Below are 27,826 nucleotides of genomic sequence, written 5' to 3' on the forward strand. Positions count from 1 at the left end.
ACCATATAGCGGCTCGAAAGGCACCAAAGCTTAATGGTAACGTTTGCATTGCTCCAAAATCGACAGCACCGACTATGTAGGATCACGAGTTCATTATTTCCATGCTATCCTGTTTCTGAAACAAGTAAAACATGTGTTGCCCCAGTTATCAAAACATACAAGAACCACTGTAAAGCTTCTGGTACCGACTGGCTACGCTTCAAGGTGAACATTAAAGGTGAACATTTCTTGTTTGTCAATGCTTGTCAGAAATTTGGACAATGTCATTTTCATATTCTTCTAGTTAACACCATGTTTACTTCATCTGAAGCGCACTTTGCTTGTGATTATTTTCGCCTAATTGCTAACAATACCGGCTACGCCATATAACACTCTTTCCCTTGTGCTAACCTGTTCCTCCCTCAACATCACACTGAACAACCATCGGCAGGACCCCACGGTCTGGTCCATCAGGGTCGATCACGTAGAATGCCTTGAATCCACTTACCTCTACTACTTCAGTGCAGCTGGACAGTATCTCGCATGTATCCGTAAGTAAGAGTAACTTTATCAAACTCATCCAGGCTATTGCACCACTTGCAGTATCAGCGTTGCCTTACTAGGAGGCGGGAATTTACAATTCCTCAGCCTGATAAAATTCTTATTTACAAAGATCATTCAGTGAGTGTACCCAGATTTGTATATTGCACATTAGTTATACGGTAAAGCGTGATTTCAAAATTCTTCGTTAGTATTGGTACCTAGCTTTGCATTTGTTAGGAACATTTTTACATGTTATATGGCTTACCTCCTGTGCAAGGTATGGGTGTGGTCTCGGTTTTATTCTCCAGGGCTGACAGCCTCTGCTCGAGAACGTCATTCTGCTGTCTCAGCTCCTGATAGTTACTTTGCAGTTCACCAATCTCGGCATCTATTGAGGAAACACAAGAGTATCTGTCAATTTAGAAAAATTCCAAGCATGCTCCCCTGTAAATTCAAATAGACTTTGAGAATCCTAGCATACAGTTTGCATACTAAGCATACAACCATCAACCATCAACATGTCCAGTCTAATTCTGATGAAAAGCGACTCATAGTCTGGGAAACAAGAAATTTGAAATGTAGTAGATGTAACTTTCATTTCATGTTAGACTATGATTGTCGAAAATATTCCATACTGGCATCAGGTTCCAAGTCTTCTTCAAACTAGTCATATCGTCTGAATTCACATCAACGTTTAGCAGCGATGTAGTGTTTATTCATCACGATCGTACGTACTATACAGAATACGAGTATGAAGAGCTGCTCTGGTGTTATGTACAGGGTATGTAGCGTATTTCTTCCCAATCACTCTAGCATTATTTATCACTGTTCGATGTCGAGAGCACTTGAAAGGTGCTGCCAGATGCTTTTAACCGGATTTCTCGATGGAAGGCCTTAATTGACCACTTCTAAGCATTTAGTTGTGGGAATGAGTTGATGAAAGATGGAGATGGCTATGGTAGGAGATCGTGGTTAACAGTGGCTTTGAAGGCTTACAGGTTGTATACGAGAATGAAACAGTTGTCATCGAGAGAGTTCCATACATAGTATCCCTTTTTGAAATTTGAGTGTCTGCATCAGTTACCGTACCGTTTGTTCCACAAGGGCAGTCTTGGCCAGGAATCCCATCATGACCGTCTCTCCCGGGGATACCAGGTGGGCCCTGGGACGAACAACTGGTACCTGTGTAAAAATGTGAAAAGTGGTGGTTCTTGTCATACTGCGTTAAAAAGGTCTCCGATTTTTAATCATTTCACCGACAAAGTATTATGTTCAGGTTCAATATGTTGGGTTCCAGTAGCTACTGCATGCTCGAAGTTGGCAAATGGATTCTTATTAACGCGCATTTGAGGTTTTGTCTGTAATCTATCATAATGACAGAACAGGTAACCCTTTGGAACTGGCGATATGATGCTTCCTATCAAAGTCGGTTGAGGTATGTTTCAGGTTGGAGCTTTCGTCTGTTGTGTTACAAAGAAATCTGTCCTGTATTGTACTGACCATGACTCGTGAATAGGCAAGGTTGGATCAGGTGTTCAAGCGGAGACGTAACTTCATCCCAAAATAAACAGCCAAGTAAAGGATGCCTTTCACGCTAGTCGGCCCACCTAGCCTTGCATCAAAACAGTACAACTGTGGCAAACAGTTTTCGTAGATCTGCGGTAAATATGCTTTCATGACATGAGGGCTAACAGAGGCACATTTCTGCTGGTAAAAGGTGCCTAATCGTTAATGTCAGTTGCGCTGGTTTTTTTGTCCGAATGCCTTTGTTTTTGGTTCATTATGACGCTACAAAGTCTTACAATGCTTGGCAAAGCTTGCAAATTTTCAGTTTTTTTCCTAAACTATTAGTCGGCAGGTGGTAGGCAATAGTAATGTAGACATTTCCCGATATGTCGGAGTTACAAGAACGGTGTACTTCCATACAATCGGAGTCCATAGCATGTATGTTGCATCTACCCAAACCCTAATCTCCAAGCAGATCTATAGGTTGCATAAAGAGCCTTCTTCAACACTACCATTAGTATCCCCACACCTGAGCTGGGTGACTGGCAGGTCATCCTTGTGTGACAGGAACCCAGAATCCTCACGCCATGTGCTATCATTGGCATCACAGTTGCATCTGCCAGTTGTACCAGAGCATAAATATTACATTGATTGACCAATTGATTCAATAGAACATTTCAGTCAAGTAGCACATTTCTGTGACAGAGTAACAAAAACACACTGAACTCAGAAAGGTATACTGGTAATACTGTAAGTAATACAGAGAATACATTTAAAATGGTTTGATTGCCGCTAGCCTAAAAGTGTACCATACCTGTACATGTACAACAGGCTCTGCGGGAAGCGTAGAGAAGCTACACATGGAAAGTTCGTTGTAAATTTAGGCAACATAAGCAGGAACCAAAAATATACAAGGAAGGTATTGCCTGTTTTACTTTTAAAAATGTTTTACTTTAACAATTGTAGTCAATGTAATCATCATGTCATGTGTGGAAGATGGTTAGTGCTGCTTTCAATTATAATAATCCATTTGATTGTCTTCCAGAGCACAAGGGTAACTAAATGTAACTAAGATCTGAAAAGACGTGTTTGCGGATAAATCGCTACAAAAGAGATTAAAAATGTCTGCATATTTTTTTAACCAGAAGAATGTGTGGGCGCCACTACTGATCTCCAATGCTGTACATGCAGCATTCTTTGCTGGAATCATGAGCCAATCTCTCAGCCAACAGTTTCCTGGCTTTATCCCTTTGTGATTGACCACTGTAGGTTGTGTTATTCTTTTTCAAGCTCTTAAACAAAATTGGCCCTTGTAGTTTAATAAAAGCTGTTACACTCAAAAATCATGATCATAGTATATCCAGAACAGAAGATATCAAAACTGGAAGTTCCGCCGCATCAGAAAGTTGCATGCTAGGGGGCTAAAAATCTAATCATTTCCAGGTCTCATCAAGACCTACTCATATATTAAATATCAGGACAATCACTCAGGCATGCTTGATTTATGGTGTTCAAAAACAGACACACCACACACGCGCATGCGCCAAAACATAACCTTCTCGGCGAAGGTAACTACAGTAAAATGGTTCAGATGACAAAGTTACCCCTGTGCACTGAGGAGGTGACTATTGAGAAACCAAAAATCTTATTAGTAGTTCAAACGGAATTTTAATTGACAAAGAAGTGTATTCTGCATATTTTGCTGTCTTGGAAATACAATTTACATCATATGGATCATATTCAATTCATAAAGTCCTACAAATGCAATTTTGATCACTAACAACGGTCTCCATTGGTGGAATGGGAGCCTCTGAAGTCTGTTAAGCTTTAAAAGTTGGATGTATCCAGTACAGCATTTATGGATCTAGGGATCAGTTAGGCGTGTTTTTTTTATCAAAAGGCGGATTGTAAGCAAGCACATTTTGTCTTCTACACAATAATTATATCAAACATGTGTGTGTAGGTGTTGATCTTTGACCGTTAAAGTAGATCTCTCGGTCAGTTTTTGTTTTTAATCCTGTGGCCTAATTTTACTACCTACGCACAAAGATACAACTTTATAAATCCGTGAATAGTCTGGTAACCATACCGACCGGAGTTCATTGGAGCCTCTATTTTTTGGACGCTCAAGAATAAGAACACCCTCATTGAAACATCTTTAGCCGCAAGTCTACAAGTTTGTCTTTATAACTTGATTACCGGGTTACTGAAAAATAAAAGAATTTACCCTTCCTACAAGTAAAAATGCATCTATTAAGCACTATGTCATTCAAATTTTGGGCAAGTGACAAGTTGGTTCGGGCAAGTAGATTAAAATAAAACACTTATCCAACGACCAGTATAACTCTGAAATAGATTAGCGTCTTGTGCACCTCAAGGAAAGGCGAAGATCTCGCTTTCTGAGAGCCAACTTCTCTGTTACTCCTGTTATTTACTACAGAGATGAGTTATCAGTAGTGCTTATCTAGTGCCCTGATGATGCCTATGTTTGTGGATCAAAGGTTCGCTGGTACTATATATGCACACATTGTTGTTTATCTCCGACTACGCAAATTCGGTCTATCGGTCAGTTTCTTTAGCATTGCTCAGCAAGAATACGAGATTGCGCTGGATGTCGAAAAACTGCCAAGGGAAATCTTGTCCCCTTAGATACAAATGAACTAGCCTTGAATAATAAGCTCATGATTTATGGAATTCATACCACCATCTCCCTCTCAATTCCCCTGTCATTGGCTATTGATCACCTGACAAGGGGTTGAAGACAGCCTTCTCTCTTCTGCCCTTTGATCTAACAACATGTTGACCTGAAATAATAAGATCTGCAGAATCGGCAGAGTTGGACCTCCTGAAGACTAGCCAAAAACCTCGACCCCAGCATATCAGCACCATGTCTGTTTTGAGGCTGATTGCCACAGTGATTCGTGACTACACTAACTTTACCACAGTTTTCCTGGCTGTGTTTGTGTTTTTGCTGACCTACAAGCTGTTTAGGAGGCCGAGTAACCTACCGCCTGGACCCCGCCCGTGGCCTCTCATCGGAAACCTCTTTACCCTGCATCAGGTAAGTTTACATATTCCTTAATTATCTGTAACCTTCGAGGGCTATGTTTTTGGGCGTGTGTGTCTATCTGTGTGTCCGTCTGTGAACACGATAACTCGAGAAAGCCTGGGTGGATTGTCTTGATATTTGACATGCGGGTAGGTTTACGGTACTATAGAGTGGGACTGTCGGTTTTCATATCTTGTTATCATTATCAACATGTCTCAGTCACCTTTCTGTGCTACCTTTACACCTGAAAAGACAAAAAAAAGGTTCTTAGGACTTAAAATATATGCAGAGCAAGGTGTTTTGTAAATACAATACCACAGAGTGTTTAAAGTTTGCAAATCTATAATACAATTAACGTTGATATAACGTTGGGCAACCTAAATTCGGGCTTTTTCCGATAATGGTTGACTGAAATCAATCTAGCAGAACAATAAACCATCCTTTTTTTCTATTATTCAGTCAGTATCATGTACTATCTTTGCACTAATCATATATATGGTAGATTTTGTCTCTAGTCGTGCTGACACCATAATATTTCAACTTGAAACTACCGTCCGCCGCAAGCACAATTACGGTGCTGTCGGACAGGGGGGCACATTAATTCGGGAGAGAAGATTCGTCTTGAATATCTTACCGCTAATCACATTTTATACAGCAGCTATTCGTTCCATCCTTGGCTTGAGGAGAGTGCTATGGATATAGACGTGTCCAAGTAAAAGAAATACACGAAAAAACGGCCGTACCGCACACATCAGGCCTACGGGAACAACCCGTGTGTTGAGTCGGTAGTTATAGAACGTCAAAGTCGACATTCACCGTCATGGCAACGTGTACATTATTCATGGCAAGTTAGCCGGATGTCGTAGCATTGATAATACTACTATGTCCATGCATGCCTTGTTGTGTTAGGAGCAAACTTTGAGGAAAATATCGTCCTCAGTCCACAATCACACGCAACATTTAGACAAAAACGTGTTCCTCACAAACCTTTGTCGTCTGCTTGACAACAGGATTCTGGGTAATGATATGGCGGCGGGAAAATACACGTGCCGTAGGTTGTAGCAACAAAGAGGGGTTTTGATGATTGATCACACTTAGAGTCCAATTGCAGGTCAGCAATTTTAAGAAAATAAGTTTGTCTTGTAAATGATTGTGTTTAGCAGTAAGAGGATGTGACATTTGTCTTATAAACCAGCCGACAACGATGTAGTGTGAGTCTCCCACGAAGCCCTCAGACTGTTCCAATAAGGGACGAAGAGTTTTTGTCCTCGTCGCCTTCTAATGCATGCTTATCGAAGCTTTTCAGACAGTGTTCTGAATACGTTAGTCTGTCAAGTTTGCATTTCTAGCGGTATTACTGATGTTGCATCTAGCACATATCCCTAAATACCCCGTTTTCGAAAAATCCCGAATTTAAGTACCCCACGAATTTATGTTACCCAACGTTAACATGATAACTGAACCCCGTACTTACTAACTCTTTGTCACATTGTGCAAATTCCAAATAGAGTTTCAATTTTTGGGGGGCTTACTTGAATCTGTAAGATTTGCCTTGAAGTTGATTTTTTTTCACTTGCTTCCAGTTCAAGGACGCTGCACACGTACAGTTAACAGAGTTGAGCAAGAAGTATGGCAACATCTTCACTATCTACTATGGGCCCAAACGAGTCGTGGTTCTCAACGGCTTCGACACCATCAAAGAGGCTCTAGTCAAAAAGGGCGAGGACTTTTCTGACCGACCAAGGACCGCTACTCCCATGGGTACCTTCAAACTATTGTTCTTGCATACTGTCATTTTGCGGGGACTTAATTTTTCAGTAGGAGAGGAAATGGTGGGTCTTTTAAGTTCGCAGTTGGAACAGTACACTTTACAGATTGGAAACGCGTATTTGCGGTGTCATGATTTTGCAGTTGAGACGATCGTGCTAGTGCAATTTAACTCTTTTTTGACACCATACACTTTGACAATCTGGGAATTGGACACCCAAGGATAGCAATTTTTGGGCACATAAACTGAATGTTTTTTCATCAAAATATCATATTGATGACCATTGAATTTGAAAGTATGCCCGTTTGTCAGGAAATCACAATACAAGTCCTTTGATACCCTTATCTTCTTCAATTAGTAAATAAAGCATCAGCAAGGTAGCTCTATTAATTATATTTCATCCATACTACAGTATGGATGTAATAGATTGTTTTCTCTCATGTTTCTTCTTCTTCTTCTCCCGTCAAATCTTCAAATCGATTCATCATGAAATTTTTTTGGGGACTTGGGAGGGAGAATTGGCTGTTTTCCTCATGGTGTTGAAGTTATGATTAATTGAGAAGGTTCGAAATTTACGCCTGCATTTACAAACCTTTTCTTGTGGTGTGTCTATTATAAATGCAATGCTCTATATTCCTCTCTGTGTACATTTATAGCAATGCCTTGTTTTCTTGTTTTCGCTAACACCAAGAGTACACTCATCTTCCTACAAGTGATATTGTATCTTTTTGTTAGCAATATTTCTGTAATCATGGTACTACTGATATGTGTTAGTGTAACAGTACTAAATACACATCAGACATTTGCAGTGTGTCCACCAGAAATTTGTGAAACTTTTGTAATCTCCAAGCAGATCTACACGGGGCGCCGAAGATCGTATATGCTAGCCAGAAAAGCTCCAGTCAGCCAGATAAGCTCCAGTTCGCCCCGTAGGCTGACTGGAGCGTATATGGCTGACTGGAGCTACTCTGGCTAGCATATACGATTTTCGGCGCCCCGTGTAAATCTGCTTGGAGATTAAAACTTTTGCACAACTTGAGTTGGTTCCTAAGAACTGTCCACTGCGTATTGCAAAATTTTCTGGACTTATCAGATTGCGGAAATTCTGCAGAGGAAATGTGTACGCGGGGAGGGAAATGGATGAAATATGTTGTATTTGCTCTCGCAAATGCTCTCGCAAATATTGCTTGTCTAGTTTTGTTGTTGTTGTCATATCTGCGTGGTGTTCTGCCCTATCCATGCTCATATCTTTGTTTGCATTGCCCAGATCTCGCAACAATATATAATCCTTTAACTGTCCTTATCTAATTTGAAGGGATCAGGAAACACGACTCTCTCATGGCCTTTTGACCTTTACCAGCTTTTGACCCGTGATAGCCAGCAGGATAATTACTAGTATTTGTAATAGATTGCTGACTTAATTCTGGAGAGAGCTGTTTTGGGGCCTTCTAAACTCCCATCAGGTTTAAGACATGAACAAGAGTGTTGTTTTTTTGTAAAACACAGGCGACGTGAGGATTAATATGAAAGGAATAAGCATACATAATAAATCTATGAGCCCAGCAAGAAGCTGGCTTAGGCTGACTAAATCGCGCTCCTAGTGACCGACCCGACGGATACCGCCCCCAAGTGGGGTCATTAACCTTGCCCGAGAGCTTGTGTAAGCACAGGCCAGAAGCTGGCTGGACTGCTGGTATAGATAGCGTTAAAGGTGTCCTAAGCGATTTCAGGGGGTAAAACTTGAAATATTCTGGGGAAAGCAATTCTGTTCGGTGAAATTTACATTTGCATCATTATTTCATACTTTGGGCGTTTAAAAAGGGCACAGAAACAAGCCGCAAAAGGAGTATTTCATTTATTGGTACCACCCACAAATGAGCCCAGAATCCAGCTGTAACCGTTTTCTGTCGAGAGACTCAACAAGAAGGTTGCACAAGCAACCCTGGCTCTTTTTTGGGCCATCCAAATGTGAACATAGTTCTCACAATTCTGTCTCACACGCATATACCTGACTCAAACAATGAGTATAGTAGACTGCAAGCCGGGTATGCAACCACACAACAGCGACCGTAATCCCGCTTTTCTCAGAAGTAATACTTTGTAGTTGGGTTGATTTTCAGTGAAAATGAGTTAACGTTTGGTTGCTGAGAAATACGTATTAATTGTAGTCTTATTTCATTGGCTCAAACGTTATAACGGTAGCTGGTTTTCTTACTAGCGGCGTATTTTCTTAGTCACAAAGCATCCTGGGCTACATGAAGGCAGCTATAACGGCAGGTCTCCCATCTCTGGACGTAAATGTATGAGTTTGAAATCACATTGCACCAGTGTCGGTTGTCTGAAAAGTGTTGCGTTTTGACAAATGATAAATGAGAGTAGCGGTGTTTGGGGATTTCTCGTGTAAAGTTGATTTTACATCGTCCATGCACGATTCACGCCATTGATCTCAGTCGGTAAAAGCAGGAAAATGTTGTTTTGAATATAACGTTTCAAATTGGTCCGTTCTCAGGCCAAAACAATTTTATCTACTGATTCTCGGATATTTTTAGAAGAAAATTGGAGCGACAGGGCGAAAAAAAAATTAAAATAAAATCTTTTGCAAATAGTCTTGAGTGAAGATAAGGGTTTACATGACATAAAGAATAAGAGGATTATTCAAGCTTCAGCTTTGTATGGCTCATTTTATGCAATTCACAACTTTCTTTGATCTAGTACTATAGAATTTGAGTAACAAAATTGAGTTTTGCCACGAAATATGTGGATTGGTATTGAGAAATAGTTGTAATAAATGAAGAATTATTATTATAACTTATGATAAAATATGACCATACTTTATTGGTATGTCCGGGCCTTTATAATCTATTCTGGTGGCTATTGGGTCTCTACAACTGAACAAACAGTAAAATTGTACATGTGAATGGGAATAGCAACGCATTTGTTTTCAAAATGGGGAAACAGGAGAGGCTATTCCGAGAAACCCCCAAAAATGGCGTGGCCTAATTAGGGTACCGTTACTTCGGCATACGAATAATTCTGTCTCTATTTGATTTGTTCGGAAGATATTAAGTAAACAGAAGGACGAATATCGCTTCAACTAACAACAACTTCCCTCTAGTAAAGAATTTTTGACCGTATTAAGTTTCCGCCAATGTGGGGCGCGCTGTGACTTTGACCCTCATTCCACTAGGACGGCGCTCTCGTCGCGCTCTTTCTGCGACCACAAATTGGTCAAAGGAAACATAAAGCGCCGAAAGGGCGCCAACGTCACCCTGGGATCGCGAAGGGAGCACAAAGGGAGCGCGCAGAGAGCGTCCTGGTCGCTATCCCCCTTGCGACTGTTTAGTTTTGAACCGGTTCAAAACCGTCACGGCGAGAGGGCCGATAACGGCGATCCAACAATATATATCAATGAACGCAGTAAGACGCCAAGAGAGCGCCCAATGGTCGCAGCTAGCGGCCGCTCGACACCGGTCAGCCCCGGACAGCAGGAGTATGCGTTGTACAGACTAGCCATTGTGTGTGGTCAAATTTTCTGAAAGGCACCGTCGGTTACCTGTACATGTGACCACTGCTTCTTCTTAAATTACGGTGTTCCATGTGAAACATCGTACACAAAAAAAAAGTCCGTTCTTAAGATTATTCAACAAGGGGGCCTGCCGTGGTCGCAGCCAGGTTAGTAATAAGCTTATGGTCTCATTCATGAGTTTTTTCGCCCCATAGGCTTACATGTTATAATACGTGTTTTACATGAGCGCGTTCGTAATGAAGATATTGAAAATGTGCCAATGTTTTTCAATCCATGTTGAGAACATTTACTCTGGATTATGTACAAAAATTGACAACATATTCACGACATACAATCTCTTTTTATAGCAATTACAAACTGCACTTGGCTACACCCCCCAAAAGCCACTTTCCAGCTGCAAGCGCATGACCGCATTACACACGACGCCCGGGCTGTGTACCTCCGACCTCGCGGCGGCTGCCGAACTTTGCCTGCTAATTTCTTCAGTTACAAACAAGCTTTCATCAGTTTGAGATCAGCTGGGCTAGCTAAAAGGGCATTTCCCACCGATAAAGACACACGTTCATGAAGCCGTTCATTTTTTGGGGCACGGACTCATTCAGACTGTACACTCGGAGTAATACAGGAATGAGACCTTAAGACTCCTGCCTCTCCAGAAAAGGCCAGGTATACATTTCCATTTAGGTCAACAACTCTGATCAACCTAGATCTGTCAACCCTGCTCTGATGACTTGACTGTCTGCCTAGCGTTACGGGGAGGAAAGCACTCCCTTTACTCGTCATGGCGATTAAGACACTTCCGTAGTGACCGTGTCATTGGCCGTGCGCTCTTGTTTCTTTTCCTTGTGCAAGAATGTTTTATATTGCAAGTGTTTTTGTAGTCTATCCTCGCCCCCTTTGGAGAACAACTCTAGGCTCCAGAATACTGACAATTGAGAGGGAATCCTTCTGTTTTTGCCGCTAGAGCACAAATATACAAGGCACTTATCATTAGTGCCTTGTGTATTTGTCTAATGTGCGGAGGACACCCCGCAACAGTCACCGCAAGACCCTTAAGCGGGATGTGGGTCGAAGCCTCGAATCGTTTAATGCCTACAATCTAAATTAATAGAAGTTGGCATGTAGAGAACAGTATATTCTTTCAGCCAGGTAGTTACTTACTCACAGATCATGGTCACTTGATAAACTAAGAGAGTTGAAGTTGAAGACAGACTGAACGAACACGTATTTTGTCCCCGAAACAAAGGCGAAAATAGGTCACTGACCAAGCTTGACCTTTTACCGGACCGGGTCAGACGTGGGCCACCAGGGTTTTCGCTGAATCAGCTAGATTTTCTCATCTTAATATTACAGTTGACATGATGTATTCACCAATCAGCCGTGCGATACAATCAGATCCTCCCTCGAAACACTGTCTGATAATGTTGATTAACGTGTGACTGGCGAAGTCACTGCTTCCGCATGGAAAGCTTTACATTCTCGGTGGAAGATCTCAAGGCTAGAAGTCGCTCTGATTTCGGCGTGCGCAGGGGCCGCTCTATCCTGGTCAAGACTCTCCGGCGCTGGTCGGCGGGCATTGCTCCCAGCACCGTAGAGGTACAGGGGAGCTCCCGCCAGTACTGTTATCAGACTCATACCCTGGGATCCAGACTATTTATTGGGCCTTTTAGCCGGTTCCTTCTAGCCAATTCCTTCAGCGACCCAGAGCTCCAAGCCCGCCGATACCGTAATCAGCGCACCAGGGGACTTCTAGCCCGAAAGGTGACTGGCTCCCCGGGTTACAACTCCCCGGAGCGTTGATTAAGATCGGGCGGGCTGACTGTTCTTGGGCCACCGAAGGAAATCGCTTGCGACCCGGTGCTAGTCTGGGCTCCCGGGGTAGGGGAGCCACTGCGGCGATGATACTAGTATCCTGCTGGCTTGGTCACCAGTAGCCCGCTCGTAAACAAACAGGTACTGGGACAAGTTTTCTTATCAAATATTAGGTTGACTAACGCTAATAACTTTAAACCATTCTATACGATTTGCGCTCTCTTGCACTCTCTTGCATTCTGTCAACATTGTCGGCTCAAACGCGTTGTACATACATGGATGTGAAAAAAAAACAAATCCCTGAATCGTGTTCATGCAGGGAAAGAGCATAGCTGCACAGACCATATTGTGACAGAGACAGGTTAATGACATTGATTTATTCATGCCTTTTCTCTCTTAGTGCCCGCGGGTGAACTTCGTCATCGTTACCTTTAGACTGCATAAGGAATCATCGTAGAAGAATTGGAGTGTGCGACGATAACATTCACTCAGTAGAACCAAAAATTGAATGCAGGATCATCGCGGAAAAAAACACAAACACACACACACACAATGAAATAGCAAAGTTGACGCAAACGCACATAACAAAAGAAACGCAAATAGATAAAAACTCTCCGAAACAAAACATGTCCAATGTTCGAGAAACCTTGTCCCTTCGTCCTTTCTTTATCCCTTTATATGTTAGCTAGAGTCTTCAGAGAGCATATGAAAGAACCTGTATCAGCTACTTGTCGAAACGTAAGATCCTTTATTGTAGCAAGTTAGAACTTATCAAACATATAGATGAATAGCTGTGACATATTGCATCATGATGTACATTGCAACATACCCTGCAAGCCATAATTCTATATTGTAGAAGTAAAAGCTTATCAAAACATTGGCAAACTGCTGTAATAGTGTGTAAAAACTACCGCCTTTCCTGTGACCGACGCATTAGATTTGAGTTCCTCCCTGTAAGGTGCAAACACCGTTCCTGCAAGTCATTGTCAACAACCAATTCCCTGGGGAATGCGTGCGTGGAATATTTAGAATTCTTTCAATTTTGATCCCAGCACTATACAAACGGCTCCGCCCTAGAGGCGTCGCAAAAAAAAAAACATCAGGAGATAGCATTTTTAACGAAATGCCAGAAATCACATTTCAGAGGGTAAGAAAATCCAAAATGTAGCATTTTAAATGTACATGACATTGTACTTCTGGCCAATATTTGAATGGTATTGTTGCATCTGAACTTCAAAAATCCAATCTTATTTGCAGGTGTTGCATTTGCTCCCTATGGTCCATTCTGGAGGGAACAGCGGAAGTTCACCATGGCAGGTCTGCGAGACTTCGGCGTTGGGAAGAGAAGCTTGGAGGGCAAGGTTCTGGAAGAGGCTGAAGCTCTTAGGATGGAGATTATAAAAACTGGTGAATATTCAATACAGCTGTAAACTCAATGTTTTGTACTCTGTGCAGTACGGGAGGGGGGGTGTTCGCAGTGTTTTAGGTCCATGACTGGAACTATCTGAAATTTGAGTCAGACAATATCAGTGATTTTAGTGAGTTATCCAAAAGATTGTTCATCGCATTTGAAATATTTAAGTCGTTCTCAATTGAGGTGAAGCATGGTGCTTTATCATCAAGGAGCTGATAGTGCAATGCAGCCTCACTACGGCTTGTGTAGTTGGTGACAAAGAACAGCGAGTATTCTCGATAAGTGTGATGGGTTCTTTTATATTATACAGAAGTTCGAATCCACTGATATACAGGGGCTGCTGGTTTAGTGACTTTTCCCAAATGCAATACTTGCTAATGACCCATAGAATTGCTGTCGATGAAAAAACGAAATTCAATACATAGTACATGTTAATGAACTAGGCTAGGAAGTAAGTGTCAGTGGTTTCCGACTGGTTGTCCGTAAAGGCGTTTTTTTTCCATTACAGTAGGAGTATGTGACTACAGTGCTACCGCAAACTCAAAGAAACTGCGAGCACACCGTACCGCGAAATCAAAATACCGCAAACATAAAGTTTGCATTCAACATTAAATGCCTAGTCGAGATTCACATTCTTCTGTTTTTTCTCTCCCAGATGGTAAACCCTTCGACATCTTTCCCATGTTGAGGAAGGCTGTGACCAATGTCATCTGCTCGATCGTGTTTGGTACACGGTACGACTACGAAGACGACGCCTACAAAACTTTCCTAGAGGACACTGACATCACATTTCAAGCCCCACCTGTCATCATGCTGTCGTACAAGTTGCTCCGTCACCTCCCAGTACTGGGGCGATCTTCTCAGACCCTACACGAGGCCATTGAAAGGATGCGACAGTTTTTAAAAACGAAGGTTGACGAACATCAAAGAGGCTTTGATCCAGAAGACATCCGCGACTTCGCGGATGTCTACATCAAGGAGATGAGGAGCGGACAACAAGACAACTTTACAGACCAACAACTGGCGTTTATCATATTTGACCTGATTACGGCTGGGACCAACACCATGGCCCAGAGTCTGTATTGGATCCTTCTCTACATGGTCATCTACCCTGAGATGCAAGAACGAGCCGGGAAGGAAATCTACCACACGTTTGGGGACAGCGCTCCACCTACAACGGCGAGGCGCATGGAGGTTCCATTTACAGAAGCGGCCGTTTCTGAGATACAGCGGATCAACAGCGTTGGTCCACTGACCATTCCTCACTGTACGTCAAATGATACTGTGATGCACGGATACGACATTCCAAGGGGAACCATGGTGCACGTCAACCTGTGGTCAGCTCTGAAGGACCCCACCATCTGGGACGAACCAGACCAGTTCAAACCGGAACGTTTCCTGGACAACCAGGGACAGTACACGAAGAACGACGCCTTCATACCTTTCTCAATCGGTAAATTAGTTGTTGTCACAAACATAAGGCACACGTTCTATATGATAGCTCTTCAATGCATAAATTTGGTTTCAAACCATGTGGCTTGTTTCCTTTACCTCTAAATGCAGTTGAACTTGTTCTAAACCTCATTTTAGAACTTTAAACTCTTCTATCTTATAGTAAACTGTTGCGGATTGTACAGCGTATCTGTAATACAAGTTTGTACAGTTCAACCTATCATTGCCTATCTATGCATTAGAGCTAAACCATATGTAATTTTATGAATGTATTCACTTTTAGCTATTCAAAAATATGTTTTTGCTCTCTTGCCAACTTAACAGTCATTGACTTAAATGTCTTTGCTCTCATCATTTAGGTCGACGATTCTGCCTTGGAAGTCAGTTGGCCAAGATGGAACAGTTTATGTTCACCATCAGTCTTCTGCAGCACTTCACCTTCAAACTGCCAGATGGCGCAGATGTACCATCAACTGAGGGGAAGCTTGGACAGACCAATGGACCCAGGCCTTATGAGCTGTGTGCCATTCCAAAGTAGGAATTTGAACTAAATTAAAGCCTGAAGACCTTGCTAGCAAGCTTTGGAATTCATCATATAACGGTCACTTGGTTTACAATGAAAGATACAATTTGGCACAGAAGGTCTGGAAACTTGATTTCAGTCAATCATAACTTCGTAAATACTGCATCGATTCCATTGGCATTGCATTATTGCATATCAATTAATTGCTTCTTGACAAAAGAATAATTCAAAGTTCTGGTTCCAAATTGGTGAATTATGAAGAGACATGAATTTGTTGCTATTCTTGTCCATTTCTGATCAGTACTCAATTCTTGTCCAATAAGCAATAGTATAGCAAGCACTCCACATGTATACATGTATTCAAAGTTTTTTTTCTGGACCAAAAAAATGCAAGACTAGAGGGAGCGCTGTGAGGGTGTGGAACGTTTAACCCGTGACTTTCGCGGTGTGGAGTTTTAGAGAATTCTAAATTTCATGCACAATTTCTAAGGCAAAGCAACCTGAGGGGCGAACTTTCTGATCTGTCAGGTCACAGTTCAATATAGCGGTCTCTTAGCATCCCTGGTCAATCTGAATTCTATGCTTGTCAGAGAATCTGCTCTCCGTGGGCGTGGAGATAGCGAATAAGGGCAAAGCGCCCCCTTACCCTCTTTAGTTTATATTATTTTGCATATCAATATCAACTACACAGTCTGGAAATTTTCTACCTTTGCACACTTAGTTTTTATTTTTGAGACACTATGATGAATAAATGCTGGATTTGGTGATAACGATTCATTCCGTACCCTTTTTTCTCTCTTCATTGCTTAAATGTGACTTATACACAGTTGTACAGAGAACAATTATACAAAATATGTCCTGCATTCATTGACAAGTGATTTTACCTAGTGTGGGCAAGTGTTCTTCTATCACATTTATTGTTTTGTTTAAACTGATGCTAGTAACAGTTACTTTTAGTACCTGACTAATATGCCTGGTGCACATAGCTGCGAGACTACTGCATAATCAATACTCAATACTATTACAGATATAAATTAAAGAAATTTATATAAAATTTCCATATTTTGCTTCTTCATTAAATCATGCTTAGTTGGCTAATCCATTCATGTTTTGGTGTTTTTTGTTTGTTTAGCTAATTATCCTTTAGGAATATTCTTGTGTATCACATATAACATATTACATGTATTATGAGGTACCCTGGTTACCATTGTGAGCTCCTCACCATCTTAGCCTGGTCCCAGTCTCTAGGGGTCGGCTTAGGGGCTTTTACCGGGCCCAGTTTGCTTTATTGAACCGTTTCTGATAGCCTTCCTACCGCTACCACTACTTCCGCTTGCCACCCTACTTTCCAAGCCGCCCGTGGCGACGTCATCTAATCCAAGGACGTCATCTAATCCAAGGCCGTAAACACACCTCGAGCGGACTAAGCTGTCTGAGCGGGCGGGGGTTACTCCCAGTGCCGTTGAGATATCGAGGAGCCCCCAATGGTATGGATTCCAGGCTACACCATCTCTACGGTGCTTGAGTATTGTTCGCCTGCCCAGTTCATTAGCGCAATTTCACGAGGTTGGTTTCAATCAATTCTCTATGGACCGGCAATAATTTTATCGACTGTAAATTTATTCACTTTTCCGGGGATTTAATTATGTGGAAGAAGGCGAGATGAAGGTTTCAGGGTAGAAACAAATTGTTTGTTTGTTTGTTTGTTTGTGCCTTTATTTACACTCAAAACTGCTCTTTTCGGTCATCGTGGCCGCTTGTACACTGATTTTCAATACTAACAGTGAAAAAATATTTTGACACGGCGAACAATTCAAGATTTTTAGTACCCCAGTAGAATCCTGTTAATTGCATGACCAATTTGTCAGTGGATTTTATGCAATTACAAGGTTTAGCCCATTAACTCAAGGAGACCAGAAGGGCGGCTTTGGTCACAAGAAGACAACTTCCTTAACCCTCGAACATTGGATTCTGTTTTGCGACTAAATTGACCGAACGGGGTCAAAATTGTGAAGAGGATATATAAAATCATCACATATTTAGTGACAACCATACAGTCTAGTTAGTTATAAGCATTGGTCGGCTGCAAAGAAGGTGACTGTAGTATTTTTCCCGTTCTTTTTGTTGCCAGTATAGTTAATATAACCTTGCTATTATATGCAGGCCTTTCTTTGGCATGGTGGAAGGTCTGGTTAGCCATTTAACCATTTAGGTTTGAGGTGTCAATGTTCATGTTTTGCTGTAAGGTAGCTCATAGAAGTTGTATCATATTCTAATAGAGCGTTAGAAAATATTTTGATCTGCTTAAGCTTGCCTTCAATCATTACTTCAACTATTATGATAAAACTCCTGTCATTTACGTTGAGTTATTGTACTTTTATGTAGTAACATATAGCATATTATGTATCCCAATAATACATTGTTTGCCTTGAACCGGACAAAAATACATTAATAGGACGATAGTGCTTGAAGTTGAACGTATTCTAATGTCATTTTTGTGCGTACCTTAACAACTTAATCTGCAACTTGTTGATGTCATTTGTTTAAATACTATAACCAAACCACAAGATATCCTAAACCCTGTCACATGTACACTTCAAACATTTGAACAGGTTGAATGCTCAATACCAAATCATAAACCATAGTTGTACTTGTAACATGATATTGGTGATGTAGGATGTTCATTTGTTCAGTTTTGCTTTAAAGTCAATTTAGTGGACAAACTGGTAATAAATGGTGTAATCTAATTTTGCCTTGGTGAATAAAATCTAATAACTTCTATAACATTTGTCTGGCTGTTTGAACGATACTAAGTGCCCTTAGTCCTTCTTCACAGTAAACATTGTATGAACCATATATAACTACAGTTCTAGTTGTTGAGTTGTCTGAATCCTTGAGCATCAATTGCGACTGTCCCATTCCTCCTTCTCTTTCTTCTCCCTCCAAACCTCGTCCAGGTAAGGCTGCAGGTATCGGATGTCCTCCTCAAACTTTGTCCACTGTTACTTTTGGAAGGCCTTAAACCGTTAAAATGTGCTGTAGAATTTAGTTCTAAATTTGAATACCGTCGCTTTTATATTTCATTCGGACAATTCTTGCATTCGCCAGAGGTCTAGTCCAATAAGTTGACTTGGCTAAGCGAACATGCACCAATTTTTTTCCATCCACTGTTCTATTTCTTAAAAATGACTTTAAGGTAGTTACGTACTTCCCTTTGCAGTGTTCATGTACCTTATAGGTCAGAAAACAGAGACGGTCAGTACTTAAAAACAGTACTACGGATACTAGTTTTGTATATGAAAATGATACATCACTTGTAACGGGGGTTGCCCTAACTTATGACGCGCCCTGACATATTACGGATTTTTAGTGATCTTATTATGCATAAGTACGCCGTGTTTGTGTCCACTGACTATGCTCATAAGGAAGTTCATGCACATAATTTTTATTTGCATTAAAAACATATGTGTACATATTCATTTCTTGTTTCGTCGAGAATAGTATTTTGACAATAATGACGGCAACGCTGAGTAGAGGGTCACTGCGTAGCTAGACGGCCCGGCACCTAAATATACGACCTGTGCCAAGCAGATACACAACTATCATACACATAAGAAAAATAACTTCATAAAACACACAAAAATTGGGTCTTTAAGTGTTTGTTGAGAAGAAAACCGACCAAAGAAAACAACGTAAACATCGCTGCCGTGTGGCGATGTTGTTTTCCCGCCATTTTTTGGGGCTGCGATGGTGGCGGACGGCGATTCAACGCACAGCTTTGTAACGCTCTAACATGTGATTGGTACCATCTATGAAAAGGAAACTGAATACAGAGATGGCGAAGATGTTTCCCAATAAGTAGACGGAGTATTGTTGATGTAAGCGGTGTCGTTTCTTCGTAATGATTTTGTAAGTCGGGTCGCATGCAAGACGTACGTCGGGCCACGCGCACAGCGCGTAGTAGCCTATTTCCCGTGAAAACATGAGCTGGGAAGCGCTGGATATAGCCCTTGTGCACACAGTCAAAATTTTCCGGTCAAAAGAAAGCTAGAATATAGCAGACTTCAAGCCTTATTTACATTACCCTAACATCATCACCAACTTCCAAAGAGAGCAAAATTACCAAAGCGTTCTAAGTTAGGCACACTATCTGGCGTAGAACTAAATCAGAAGGTACAGTCGTGAAAATGTCTCACAGCGTCTTCCGCTTGTAACACGAAGCGTGAAGGGCCCATGACAGTATAAATACATTTCTTGTCCAGGCATGTTCTTTAGATGAATGTGTTCAAATTTCATTCATTAAAACATGACCATTCTCTGGCAACCAGCAATGGAGCGCCGTGAGTTCGAGCGCGTAAAAAACGTCATAAGTGAGGGCAACCCCCGTTACATTAGAAATCTTCTATGTGACAACTTTTTGACGTTGACTTATTTCTCACGGATTCCTAAGGTCACTGCACCAGTTTATCGAGTAAGCTTTATTCAAATTCAACTTGCGTGACCATCGCAAGCATACCTTGCATTCTGACGCGCCAGAACTGTTTTGCAACACCAAAGCTGAGTTGTAAGGCACATATTTTCACTCAAGCAGCTACATCACATGACCAATGCTTTAGACTGTCACTCATGCATACATGCATACGAGACGACGAGGAAGTAACCTGGAATCTCTGCGCGGTGTAAAATGTATTCTTCACCGGACGTCCTCAGAAGATATATTGCAATCTAAAGTGCATGCCATGTTAAGCAACATGACGTTTATTGTCTGTCTAGTGTTCCTCACTACAGCGGGCTTCACATCAGGCCAGTCCACCCAAGAGGTATGTCAAAGTTGTGCTGATACGCAGCAGCACAGGAGCAACTGCTGCTGTTAATAGTGGCGCAGCGTTTACGTTATTGACGGCATTTCAAAAGACTAAAATGTCGACAAAGCATTCGACGTAATATTTATCATGTTGAAGCTGATAGTATTATGATAAAGTGAATGTTTTCAGAAATTGAGGAAGTGAATGTTGAAGGCTTGAAGCTACGGTCAGGGTCGTTGTTTATGTTTGTTTATAGTTTCAAACGAGTGAGGTGATTGCACAACTTGCAAACCCTTGACACAAAGGTCTGTCTGATGTTCTAAACTATAAGCACTCGACCAACCAAGGTGTCGACAAACACGATCTACCACAAAATCTTCTTGATAGTATCTACCACAACGTTGATAGTATGACGAAAACGACTACGTTCCCATTTTTTCAACAGGTGCGAGCACACAGTGGCTACACGCGGGAGGGGCAGTGTTCCTACACATTTGTGCTTCCCCCGTCCAGCGTGCAGCAGTGTGGTTCGGGGCAGGGAGAGGCCGATCTACAACAGATTCGAGAGCAGGCAAGAGTTTTTTTAGAATTATTATGAAAGTAATCTCAGGAATAGAGTGATAGGTTCACAAAAACACTCTTGTTTGTAATGACACAAATGATATAAATGATAGAGCAGCTCGGATAAAGAGCTAAGGTTCCATTTGCTGTCTTTTAGACCTATCTAATAGTGTTGTACCTTCACGACCGTTATTCCGATAATTCCCCAGTGTTTTTTAAAATCTTTATTAAGATTTTCCAACAACACTGAAAATTACAGATACATTGCACATACGCACACAAACGCAACTCAAAAATGATGAGAACAATTTGCAACTTTTCTCAGTACATGAACACTAATGTAACAATTTATGACATAGTGTTCCCCATTCAATAAAATGTTTCTGAATATTTCCATAGTTTAATTCCCCAGTGTTTGCCTTAATCATTCCTTAGTACAAAGGAAGCGGAATGCCTATTACCTAGCATTATTATGTTACGTTTTGTGAAAACAAGCACAAAATTATTTAAGTACTGGTCATAAATCATCTATAACTAACTGTATTATTGATAACGCCAATGTCTTGCCACATGTAGATGAGTGACATGCAAATCAAGTTTGATGAGCTGACTTCAGATCTGAGGCAACAGAATGATGTCCTTGAGCAGAGGCTGTCAGCCCTTGAAGGCCGCAACGAGAACACAACTCAGACTGACTCAGGAGGTAAGCTTTCTTTGTCAATCACTACCGTAACGATTCTACTAGAAATATCGTTATGCAGGTGCACCACTGTTGAAAAAAAAAACACATTTTCAAAGACATCTCTTCGTAATTATAACATCTTGGAAACCCTTTCGGACGGGAGAGTATTATGCGAAAGTTGAATGTTTTGAAACACTAGAGGCGAGTAGAAACAGACCCCTGGCTCCCGAAGATCGTACCCGGGCCTGAGAGTCCACAGGCCGCACTCCTCAATCATTAGGCTAAAAGGTCTAGATCAGTTTAGATTGGTCAGTTGGAGGAGTTTGAACCCCACTGTTACCGTTTTATCACAGTGTTTTCTTTGAACGAATCAGGCTAATCAGAACCAGTATGTTTACTGATATTGCAATAAACCAAAAAGAGCAAAAATCTGGAGTTTTAGTTGATTTTTCATTTACAGGTTATCCGCCATCCAGCTGCACTGAAGCAGTAGAACGAAGTGGATTCAAAAATCGTGCATTCTATCTCACCACCTATTGTTTTACTGATATTGCAATGAAAAAGGCACAAACAAACAAACAAACAAACACAAAGAAATGCAATAATCTAAAGTTTTAATTTCCTTCGACAGGTTATCTACCGTCCAACTGCACTGAAGTAGTTGAAAGAAGTGGATTCAACAACCAGGCATTCTACGTAGCTACGTGATCGACCCTGACGGACCAGACCGTGGGGTCCTGCCGATGGTTGTTCAGTGTGATGTTGAGGAAGGAAAAGGTTAGGAAAGGTCTAAAACTGTTATACGGTGTAGCAGACAATGCCAGCTATTAGGTGACAATGATTACGTGTATAAGCAAGGAGCCCTTTAAATCTTGTGAGCATAGTGTTGACTAGAAGAATGTGAAAATGGCATTGTACAACTTTCTGGCAAGCATTGAAAAATAAGAAAGGCATTGAATTAAGTGTATGACTTTTTAGAGCTAGGATGAGACTAATGATACTAGATCAACTAGTTCAACAGTAAATAACATGGTCTTGGTAGTCTTCATGTAAGTGTACAAGCATGAGTGTTTCCAAAATCGTGAAATGGCGGAACAAACTGTCTCAAATATGTTTTAGCTAAATGGATACTGTTTTGCCAATCGAAAGATCTGCACACACACACACACACACACACACACACACACACACACACACACACACACACACACATGTACACACACACATGTACACACACACGCACACATGCACACATGCAGACACACACATGTACACACACACATGCAGGCACACACATGCACACACGCATGCACGAATGCACACATGCACACACACATGCACACACACACACACACACACATGCATACTTACATACACACGCATACACACACACACACACACACACACACACACACACACACACAGACATGAACACACACGCACACTCAGAAGAAAGGGCTTTGTTTAGGCAAACATTCTCATGCATAATTACAATTTCAGCAATTACCCTGATTGGCCACAACAGCGAGGCACGGACACATGTAGTCGGGATTGAGAATCCAGGTGCCTACTCCAGGGATGTGACATACTGGAATAGCATGGAACAAGTGAGAGCTGTGGTGGACCAGTCAACTCTGTGCAAACAGCAAATCAAAGTAAATGTTGTTTACATATCCAGTCTCATTGTTTACATTTCAGTTGGATGATATTTGTGGTATGAAGTTTATTTCGATTACTATAATTACATGTAGCTAGAAATAACGCAAATATGTATATCCAGTATGAATGCCATGGTTCAGTGATTTGGAGCTCTACCACACCCTACGCCTGGTGGGTGACTTGGGATGGTCGCCAGGCTGACTACTGGGGAGGTGCCAGTCCTGGAAGTGGGAAATGTGCATGTGGACAATCAGGTGATTATAAAGCATCAACCCCCTGCATGCAGGCTATACGGGGTAGTAGTAGTAAAGTAGCATAAGCAGATGTGCCACATGTCCACCTTTGATTCATAGACAGCGATTTCTTATGGGTGGGTGGGTGACACAGGGTGGTTGCAGTTTTCTGTTTCCTTATCTGCTATTATTCTTTGACCCAGACAAATCAACCAAAGCCTCGTTATTGTTTGCTCTTCCTCTGCACAACAGGCACATGCTCTGGCAGATGCGACTGTGACGCCAATGATTACACATGGCGTGAGGATTCTGGGTTCCTGTCTCACAAAGATGACCTGCCAGTCACCCAGCTTAGGTTTGGGGATACTGGTGATGGTCTTGAACAGGGTTATCACACCCTGGGGAAACTCATCTGCTACCCCTGAGTCTATCTGTGAATAATATTGTCTGCCTGTTAAAGAATCCGGACAATTACCTTGTAACAGTGCAGTGAAGAAGTAACATGAATCAATTCATTACATATTTTGCATTACATTCCATTTAACTAACAAGATAGCCAAGCTGTTACAATTGTTTACCTGCTTAGACATAGTAACAATTAGTAGAAGTAACATCAATTAATGCATTGCATATTTTGCATTACATTCTACATTTAACTAACATATCATCTGAACTACTATTTGCTTAATTATCTTAAGATACCCCAGCTATTATAATTGAATGATATTAAATCTGAGATGTCAATGTTTATGTTTTTATACAAGGTAGGTCATAGAAGTTTGATCAAATTCTAACCGAGTGGTTGACAAGTTGGAAAATATTTTGGTTTGCTTGTCATAAAGATCCTGTCACTTGTGCGATTTGAGGTTTTTTTTAACGATCTCGCTCGATGCAAGGCCGTAAGAGGCCACTTCTCGGCATTGAACTAATTGATCTAATGTGGCATAGGTGAGAGACAGCGGTGTGTGTTTGTTTTGAAGGTTTGTAGGTTGTATTCGGGGGGAAAGCAGTGGCCTGGGAGGGAATTCCAGAGTTTTGCAGTTCGTGGAAAAAAGCTGTATTATTGTACTGTTAAGTAGACAAGTAACACATATATCACATAAAACCCGATGATACATATATACATGTGAGCCCAGAACCCTGCTCATTAGACACAAATACGATAATAGGATAATGATGCTTGGAGTTGAACATATTTTAATGTCACTGGACACAAACACATGGAAAGAATAAACACAAATTACCACAAACAAGGAGGTTTCAATGCAGTCATGTGTCTTAATCAAACCAAAATCATTTAAGTCTGGTTCTGTGTTTATTGTACCTCTTAACACGACTAGATACAGGTGTCTCAACTCTTTTGACTCAAGCTCTGCTTTCCGTGATATATCCTGATAATTAGCAACCCTGAAACTGGACACAAACACACGGAAAGAATAAACACAAATTACCAAAAACAAGGAGGTTTCAATGCAGTCATGTGTCTTAATCGAAGCAAAATCATCAAGTCTGTTTCTTTGTTTTTGTATCTCTGAACACGACTAGATACAGGTGACTCAATTCTTTTGATTCATGCTCTGTTTTTTGTAATATATCCTGATAAGCAACCATGGAACTGGACACAAACACACGGAAAGAATAAACACAAATTACCAAAAACAAGGAGGTTTCAATGAATTCCTGTGTCTTAATCGAAGCAAAATCATTTTAGTCTGGCTCTGTGTTTATTGTATCTCTGAACACGACTAGATACAGGTGATTCAACTCTTTTGAGTCGTGCTCTGTTTTCTGTAATGTATCCTGATAAGCAGCCATGGAACTGGACACAACCACACGGAAAGAGTAAACACAAATTACCACAAACAAGGAGGTTTCAATGCAGTCATATGTCTCAATCGAACCAAAATCATTTAAGTCTAGCTCTGTGATTATTGTATTTCTGCAAATACGCCTGAACACAGGTGTTTCAACTCTTTACTTTAGATTGAACAAATTCAAAGCCTTGCTGTAACGAATATAATCAGTAGATTCAAGCTTGATACACATCATGCACAGGCCATCCAGGAAAGCCGAGCATAGTACAGCTTTGCATCTTCCCATGCACCAAAACGCACCGTCAGACCCGTTGTCGATTTTTCAGTAACGTCGGTTTGGACACGAAGGGTAACGGTATGAGCGTGGTCCAGCACCGTCAAGCCGATCGTCACCACGGGGGTCGTCCGGAAGGCCCTGCTGAAGTTTGCGGTCTGGTAGTTGTAGCGGTAGCCGGAGCCGGTGGCGAGGACGTTGTAGGGATTGGTGGCCAACACACCGGTTTCACCTGAGGAAGTTACAAGTGCATGTCCAAAGATGTTTTTTGTGCAACAATGCATTTAAACAAATTATGTCATCCACCGTCGTCCCTTCTTTCTTTTCAACTACGCCATTTTCTGACGCAGCCGGTTCGATGAAGTTCAATCAACTAATTAGCTGATGCAGATAACTTTCCTTAAAGGTCTTCAAAATTGTATTTGCCATCTATCAATATAAAGATCGGAATCATATTGCAAGCATTACTTACAACGCTCGATGTAGTCTCGCTGTTCCAATGCCTGGATCCTTTGGTCTTTGGCTACCATCTCATCTTGAAGCTGTCGCATCTCAGCCTGCAACTCTTGTGCCTTGGTTGCAGATTCATTTCGGAGAAGTTGTATTTCGACTTGAAACCTTTGTTCTTGAGTCGCCATCTCTATTTGTAGCTGATGGATTTCATCCTGCTGATGCAGGAGTTGTCGCATCACAACATGCAGGGAGAGGGGGGCTGAGAAAGTACGGTGATGTTTCCACAGTTACTGAACGATGCTGAATAATAAATCATTTGATTGATTGATTGATCTGAAGAACTGGCAGTATGGCATCATTTCCTTGTCGAAATTACATACATTACGTAAAAAAGAACGTTTTTGGGATCCATACGTCACGTATGGCATCACCTACGTTTGCTATACGTCACGCACTAAACGTGACGTTCATATGGTCCTGGCATTTTTGTGTCTAAATATCGTACTATCGAAATCGTCACGTTTTGGGGTTATACGTTACGTACATACAAGGGTTATGTTAACGTAGGTATGTGCCACGTCATCGTAACATATGTGCCGGCTACACGTTATCATAACAAACTACGTTAACATAACGTGGCTTTGAAGGCTTGCAGGCTGTATACGAGAGGGAAACAGTAGTCATCGAGATAGTTCTATGTAAATATAGTGTCCCTTTTTGAAATTTGAGAGTCTGTATCAGTTGTAACGTATTTATGACCGTACCGTTTGTTCCACAAGGACAGTCTCGGCCTGGCGTCCCATCACGACCGTCTCTCCCGGGGATACCAGGCGGGCCCTGAGACGAACAACTGTGAGCTGGTACCTGAGTAACAATGTGATATGTTGTAATTAGTGCTTCTGTCATCCCGCTGTCAAAATGTCTCCATTTCCTTATAACGTCACCAAAAAGTATAATCTTTGGGTTCAATAACGGTTACCACTAGACGCTCGAGACTTGCTAATAGACTTTTTATAGACATATAATCTTTTGGTTTCAGTTAACCTGTTTGAACTAAAGTGACAACTACTTCCTTGTCCTTTTCATTAAAAGATGTACAATTCACTATCTATACTATTTGAACAGGATACGGTAGTTCATCGTGTCCGATGATGACGTAAATGGTGAAAGACCTTTTTCCGTAACCCTAGCAACCAACAAAGAAATGGCATACACAAAAAGGTGAATAAAAATTGATCATGACTTCGTGCACAGTGCTGCAGTGCTTCGTATACCTTCGACTTCGTGCCGATTATAGTATATCATAAGAGAATTAAAGGACATTTTCTGCATCCGGGTGGTTCCGATATTTCGAACGCCTCAAACGTTTTAAATCGACCATGAACCATGAAAAGGAATATGTCGGAAGAGGTGCCCACGCAAGGGTTCAACTGAACCTCAAAATAAACCTCAGATTAGACCCAGGAACACCGTAACGCTGTTTAAGTTAACGTACAACAGCTGGTGTGTACTTCTGCTTCAGTATGTAGAACTTTACCTACGTACATACCCCTTGGACGGACTGTCCTGGAGTGTAGCCCGCGATGGTAAGGAACATCAGACAGGCCACAACAAATTTCATGTTGGACGTCTGGTAACTTCGAAATACTGTGATTTACAGCTCGCGCGTAAAGCTTAGGGTTTAACTTACTTCCTCCTAGCCCTCCCACTTGTGAGCTGTGATCACGTGATGTCGCTGTTGGAGTGTATTTGTATGAACACTGTCAGAGTGTA

General features: G+C 41.4%; 4 protein-coding genes across 5 annotated transcripts; 3 read left to right on the forward strand and 1 right to left on the reverse strand.

Annotated features, from left to right (window-relative positions):
- Positions 1 to 749: 749 nt before the first annotated feature.
- LOC136423225 (uncharacterized) lies at positions 750 to 27,766 on the reverse strand. 2 transcript variants are annotated; one of them, XM_066411311.1, is made up of 3 exons: positions 27,603 to 27,766; positions 26,818 to 26,917; positions 750 to 910 (listed from the first exon to the last, which is right to left on the reverse strand). In XM_066411311.1, exons 1-3 carry the CDS (start codon positions 27,672 to 27,674, stop codon positions 768 to 770), a joined length of 315 nt encoding a protein of 104 aa, XP_066267408.1. In that variant the 5' UTR covers positions 27,675 to 27,766; the 3' UTR covers positions 750 to 767. The 2 variants fall into 2 exon arrangements, 1 of the variants encoding a protein (XP_066267408.1); XR_010753728.1 differs by lacking the exon at positions 750 to 910 and adding an exon at positions 26,077 to 26,312 and having other exon boundaries at positions 27,603 to 27,758.
- LOC136423695 (cytochrome P450 2U1-like) lies at positions 4,107 to 16,611 on the forward strand. The gene is made up of 5 exons (XM_066411975.1): positions 4,107 to 5,089; positions 6,661 to 6,838; positions 13,441 to 13,590; positions 14,253 to 15,050; positions 15,409 to 16,611. The coding sequence occupies exons 1-5, from the start codon at positions 4,916 to 4,918 to the stop codon at positions 15,585 to 15,587; spliced, it is 1,479 nt and encodes a 492-aa protein (XP_066268072.1). The 5' UTR covers positions 4,107 to 4,915; the 3' UTR covers positions 15,588 to 16,611.
- LOC136423256 (uncharacterized) lies at positions 20,241 to 22,328 on the forward strand. Its single transcript, XM_066411365.1, has 4 exons — positions 20,241 to 20,392; positions 20,823 to 20,948; positions 21,515 to 21,641; positions 22,252 to 22,328. Exons 1-4 carry the CDS (start codon positions 20,312 to 20,314, stop codon positions 22,326 to 22,328), a joined length of 411 nt encoding a protein of 136 aa, XP_066267462.1. The 5' UTR covers positions 20,241 to 20,311.
- On the forward strand, positions 22,327 to 24,765 carry LOC136423224 (neurexin-4-like). Its single transcript, XM_066411310.1, has 4 exons — positions 22,327 to 22,397; positions 23,121 to 23,275; positions 23,401 to 23,533; positions 23,765 to 24,765. Exons 1-4 carry the CDS (start codon positions 22,364 to 22,366, stop codon positions 23,935 to 23,937), a joined length of 495 nt encoding a protein of 164 aa, XP_066267407.1. The 5' UTR covers positions 22,327 to 22,363; the 3' UTR covers positions 23,938 to 24,765.
- Positions 27,767 to 27,826: the final 60 nt, after the last annotated feature.

Source organism: Branchiostoma lanceolatum, chromosome 17, assembly GCF_035083965.1.
Source record: "Branchiostoma lanceolatum isolate klBraLanc5 chromosome 17, klBraLanc5.hap2, whole genome shotgun sequence".
Taxonomy (NCBI): domain Eukaryota; kingdom Metazoa; phylum Chordata; class Leptocardii; order Amphioxiformes; family Branchiostomatidae; genus Branchiostoma; species Branchiostoma lanceolatum.

Excerpts from the sequence above, each read along its gene's own strand:
- LOC136423225 (XM_066411311.1), bottom strand. The coding sequence starts at position 27,674 with ATGAAATTTGTTGTGGCCTGTCTGATGTTCCTTACCATCGCGGGCTAC. Across the intron at positions 26,918-27,602 it reads CAGGACAGTCCGTCCAAGGG|GTACCAGCTCACAGTTGTTC; the intron begins GTATGTACGTAG and ends ATTGTTACTCAG. Across the intron at positions 911-26,817 it reads CTGTCCTTGTGGAACAAACG|ATGCCGAGATTGGTGAACTG; the intron begins GTACGGTCATAA and ends TTTCCTCAATAG.
- LOC136423224 (XM_066411310.1), top strand. The coding sequence starts at position 22,364 with ATGGTTGTTCAGTGTGATGTTGAGGAAGGAAAAG. Across the intron at positions 22,398-23,120 it reads TGATGTTGAGGAAGGAAAAG|CAATTACCCTGATTGGCCAC; the intron begins GTTAGGAAAGGT and ends TTACAATTTCAG. Across the intron at positions 23,276-23,400 it reads TGTGCAAACAGCAAATCAAA|TATGAATGCCATGGTTCAGT; the intron begins GTAAATGTTGTT and ends ATGTATATCCAG.
- LOC136423256 (XM_066411365.1), top strand. The coding sequence starts at position 20,312 with ATGTTAAGCAACATGACGTTTATTGTCTGTCTAGTGTTCCTCACTACA. Across the intron at positions 20,393-20,822 it reads CAGGCCAGTCCACCCAAGAG|GTGCGAGCACACAGTGGCTA; the intron begins GTATGTCAAAGT and ends TTTTTTCAACAG. Across the intron at positions 20,949-21,514 it reads TACAACAGATTCGAGAGCAG|ATGAGTGACATGCAAATCAA; the intron begins GCAAGAGTTTTT and ends TGCCACATGTAG.
- LOC136423695 (XM_066411975.1), top strand. The coding sequence starts at position 4,916 with ATGTCTGTTTTGAGGCTGATTGCCACAGTGATTCGTGACTACACTAAC. Across the intron at positions 6,839-13,440 it reads AAGGACCGCTACTCCCATGG|GTGTTGCATTTGCTCCCTAT; the intron begins GTACCTTCAAAC and ends TCTTATTTGCAG. Across the intron at positions 15,051-15,408 it reads CTTCATACCTTTCTCAATCG|GTCGACGATTCTGCCTTGGA; the intron begins GTAAATTAGTTG and ends CTCATCATTTAG.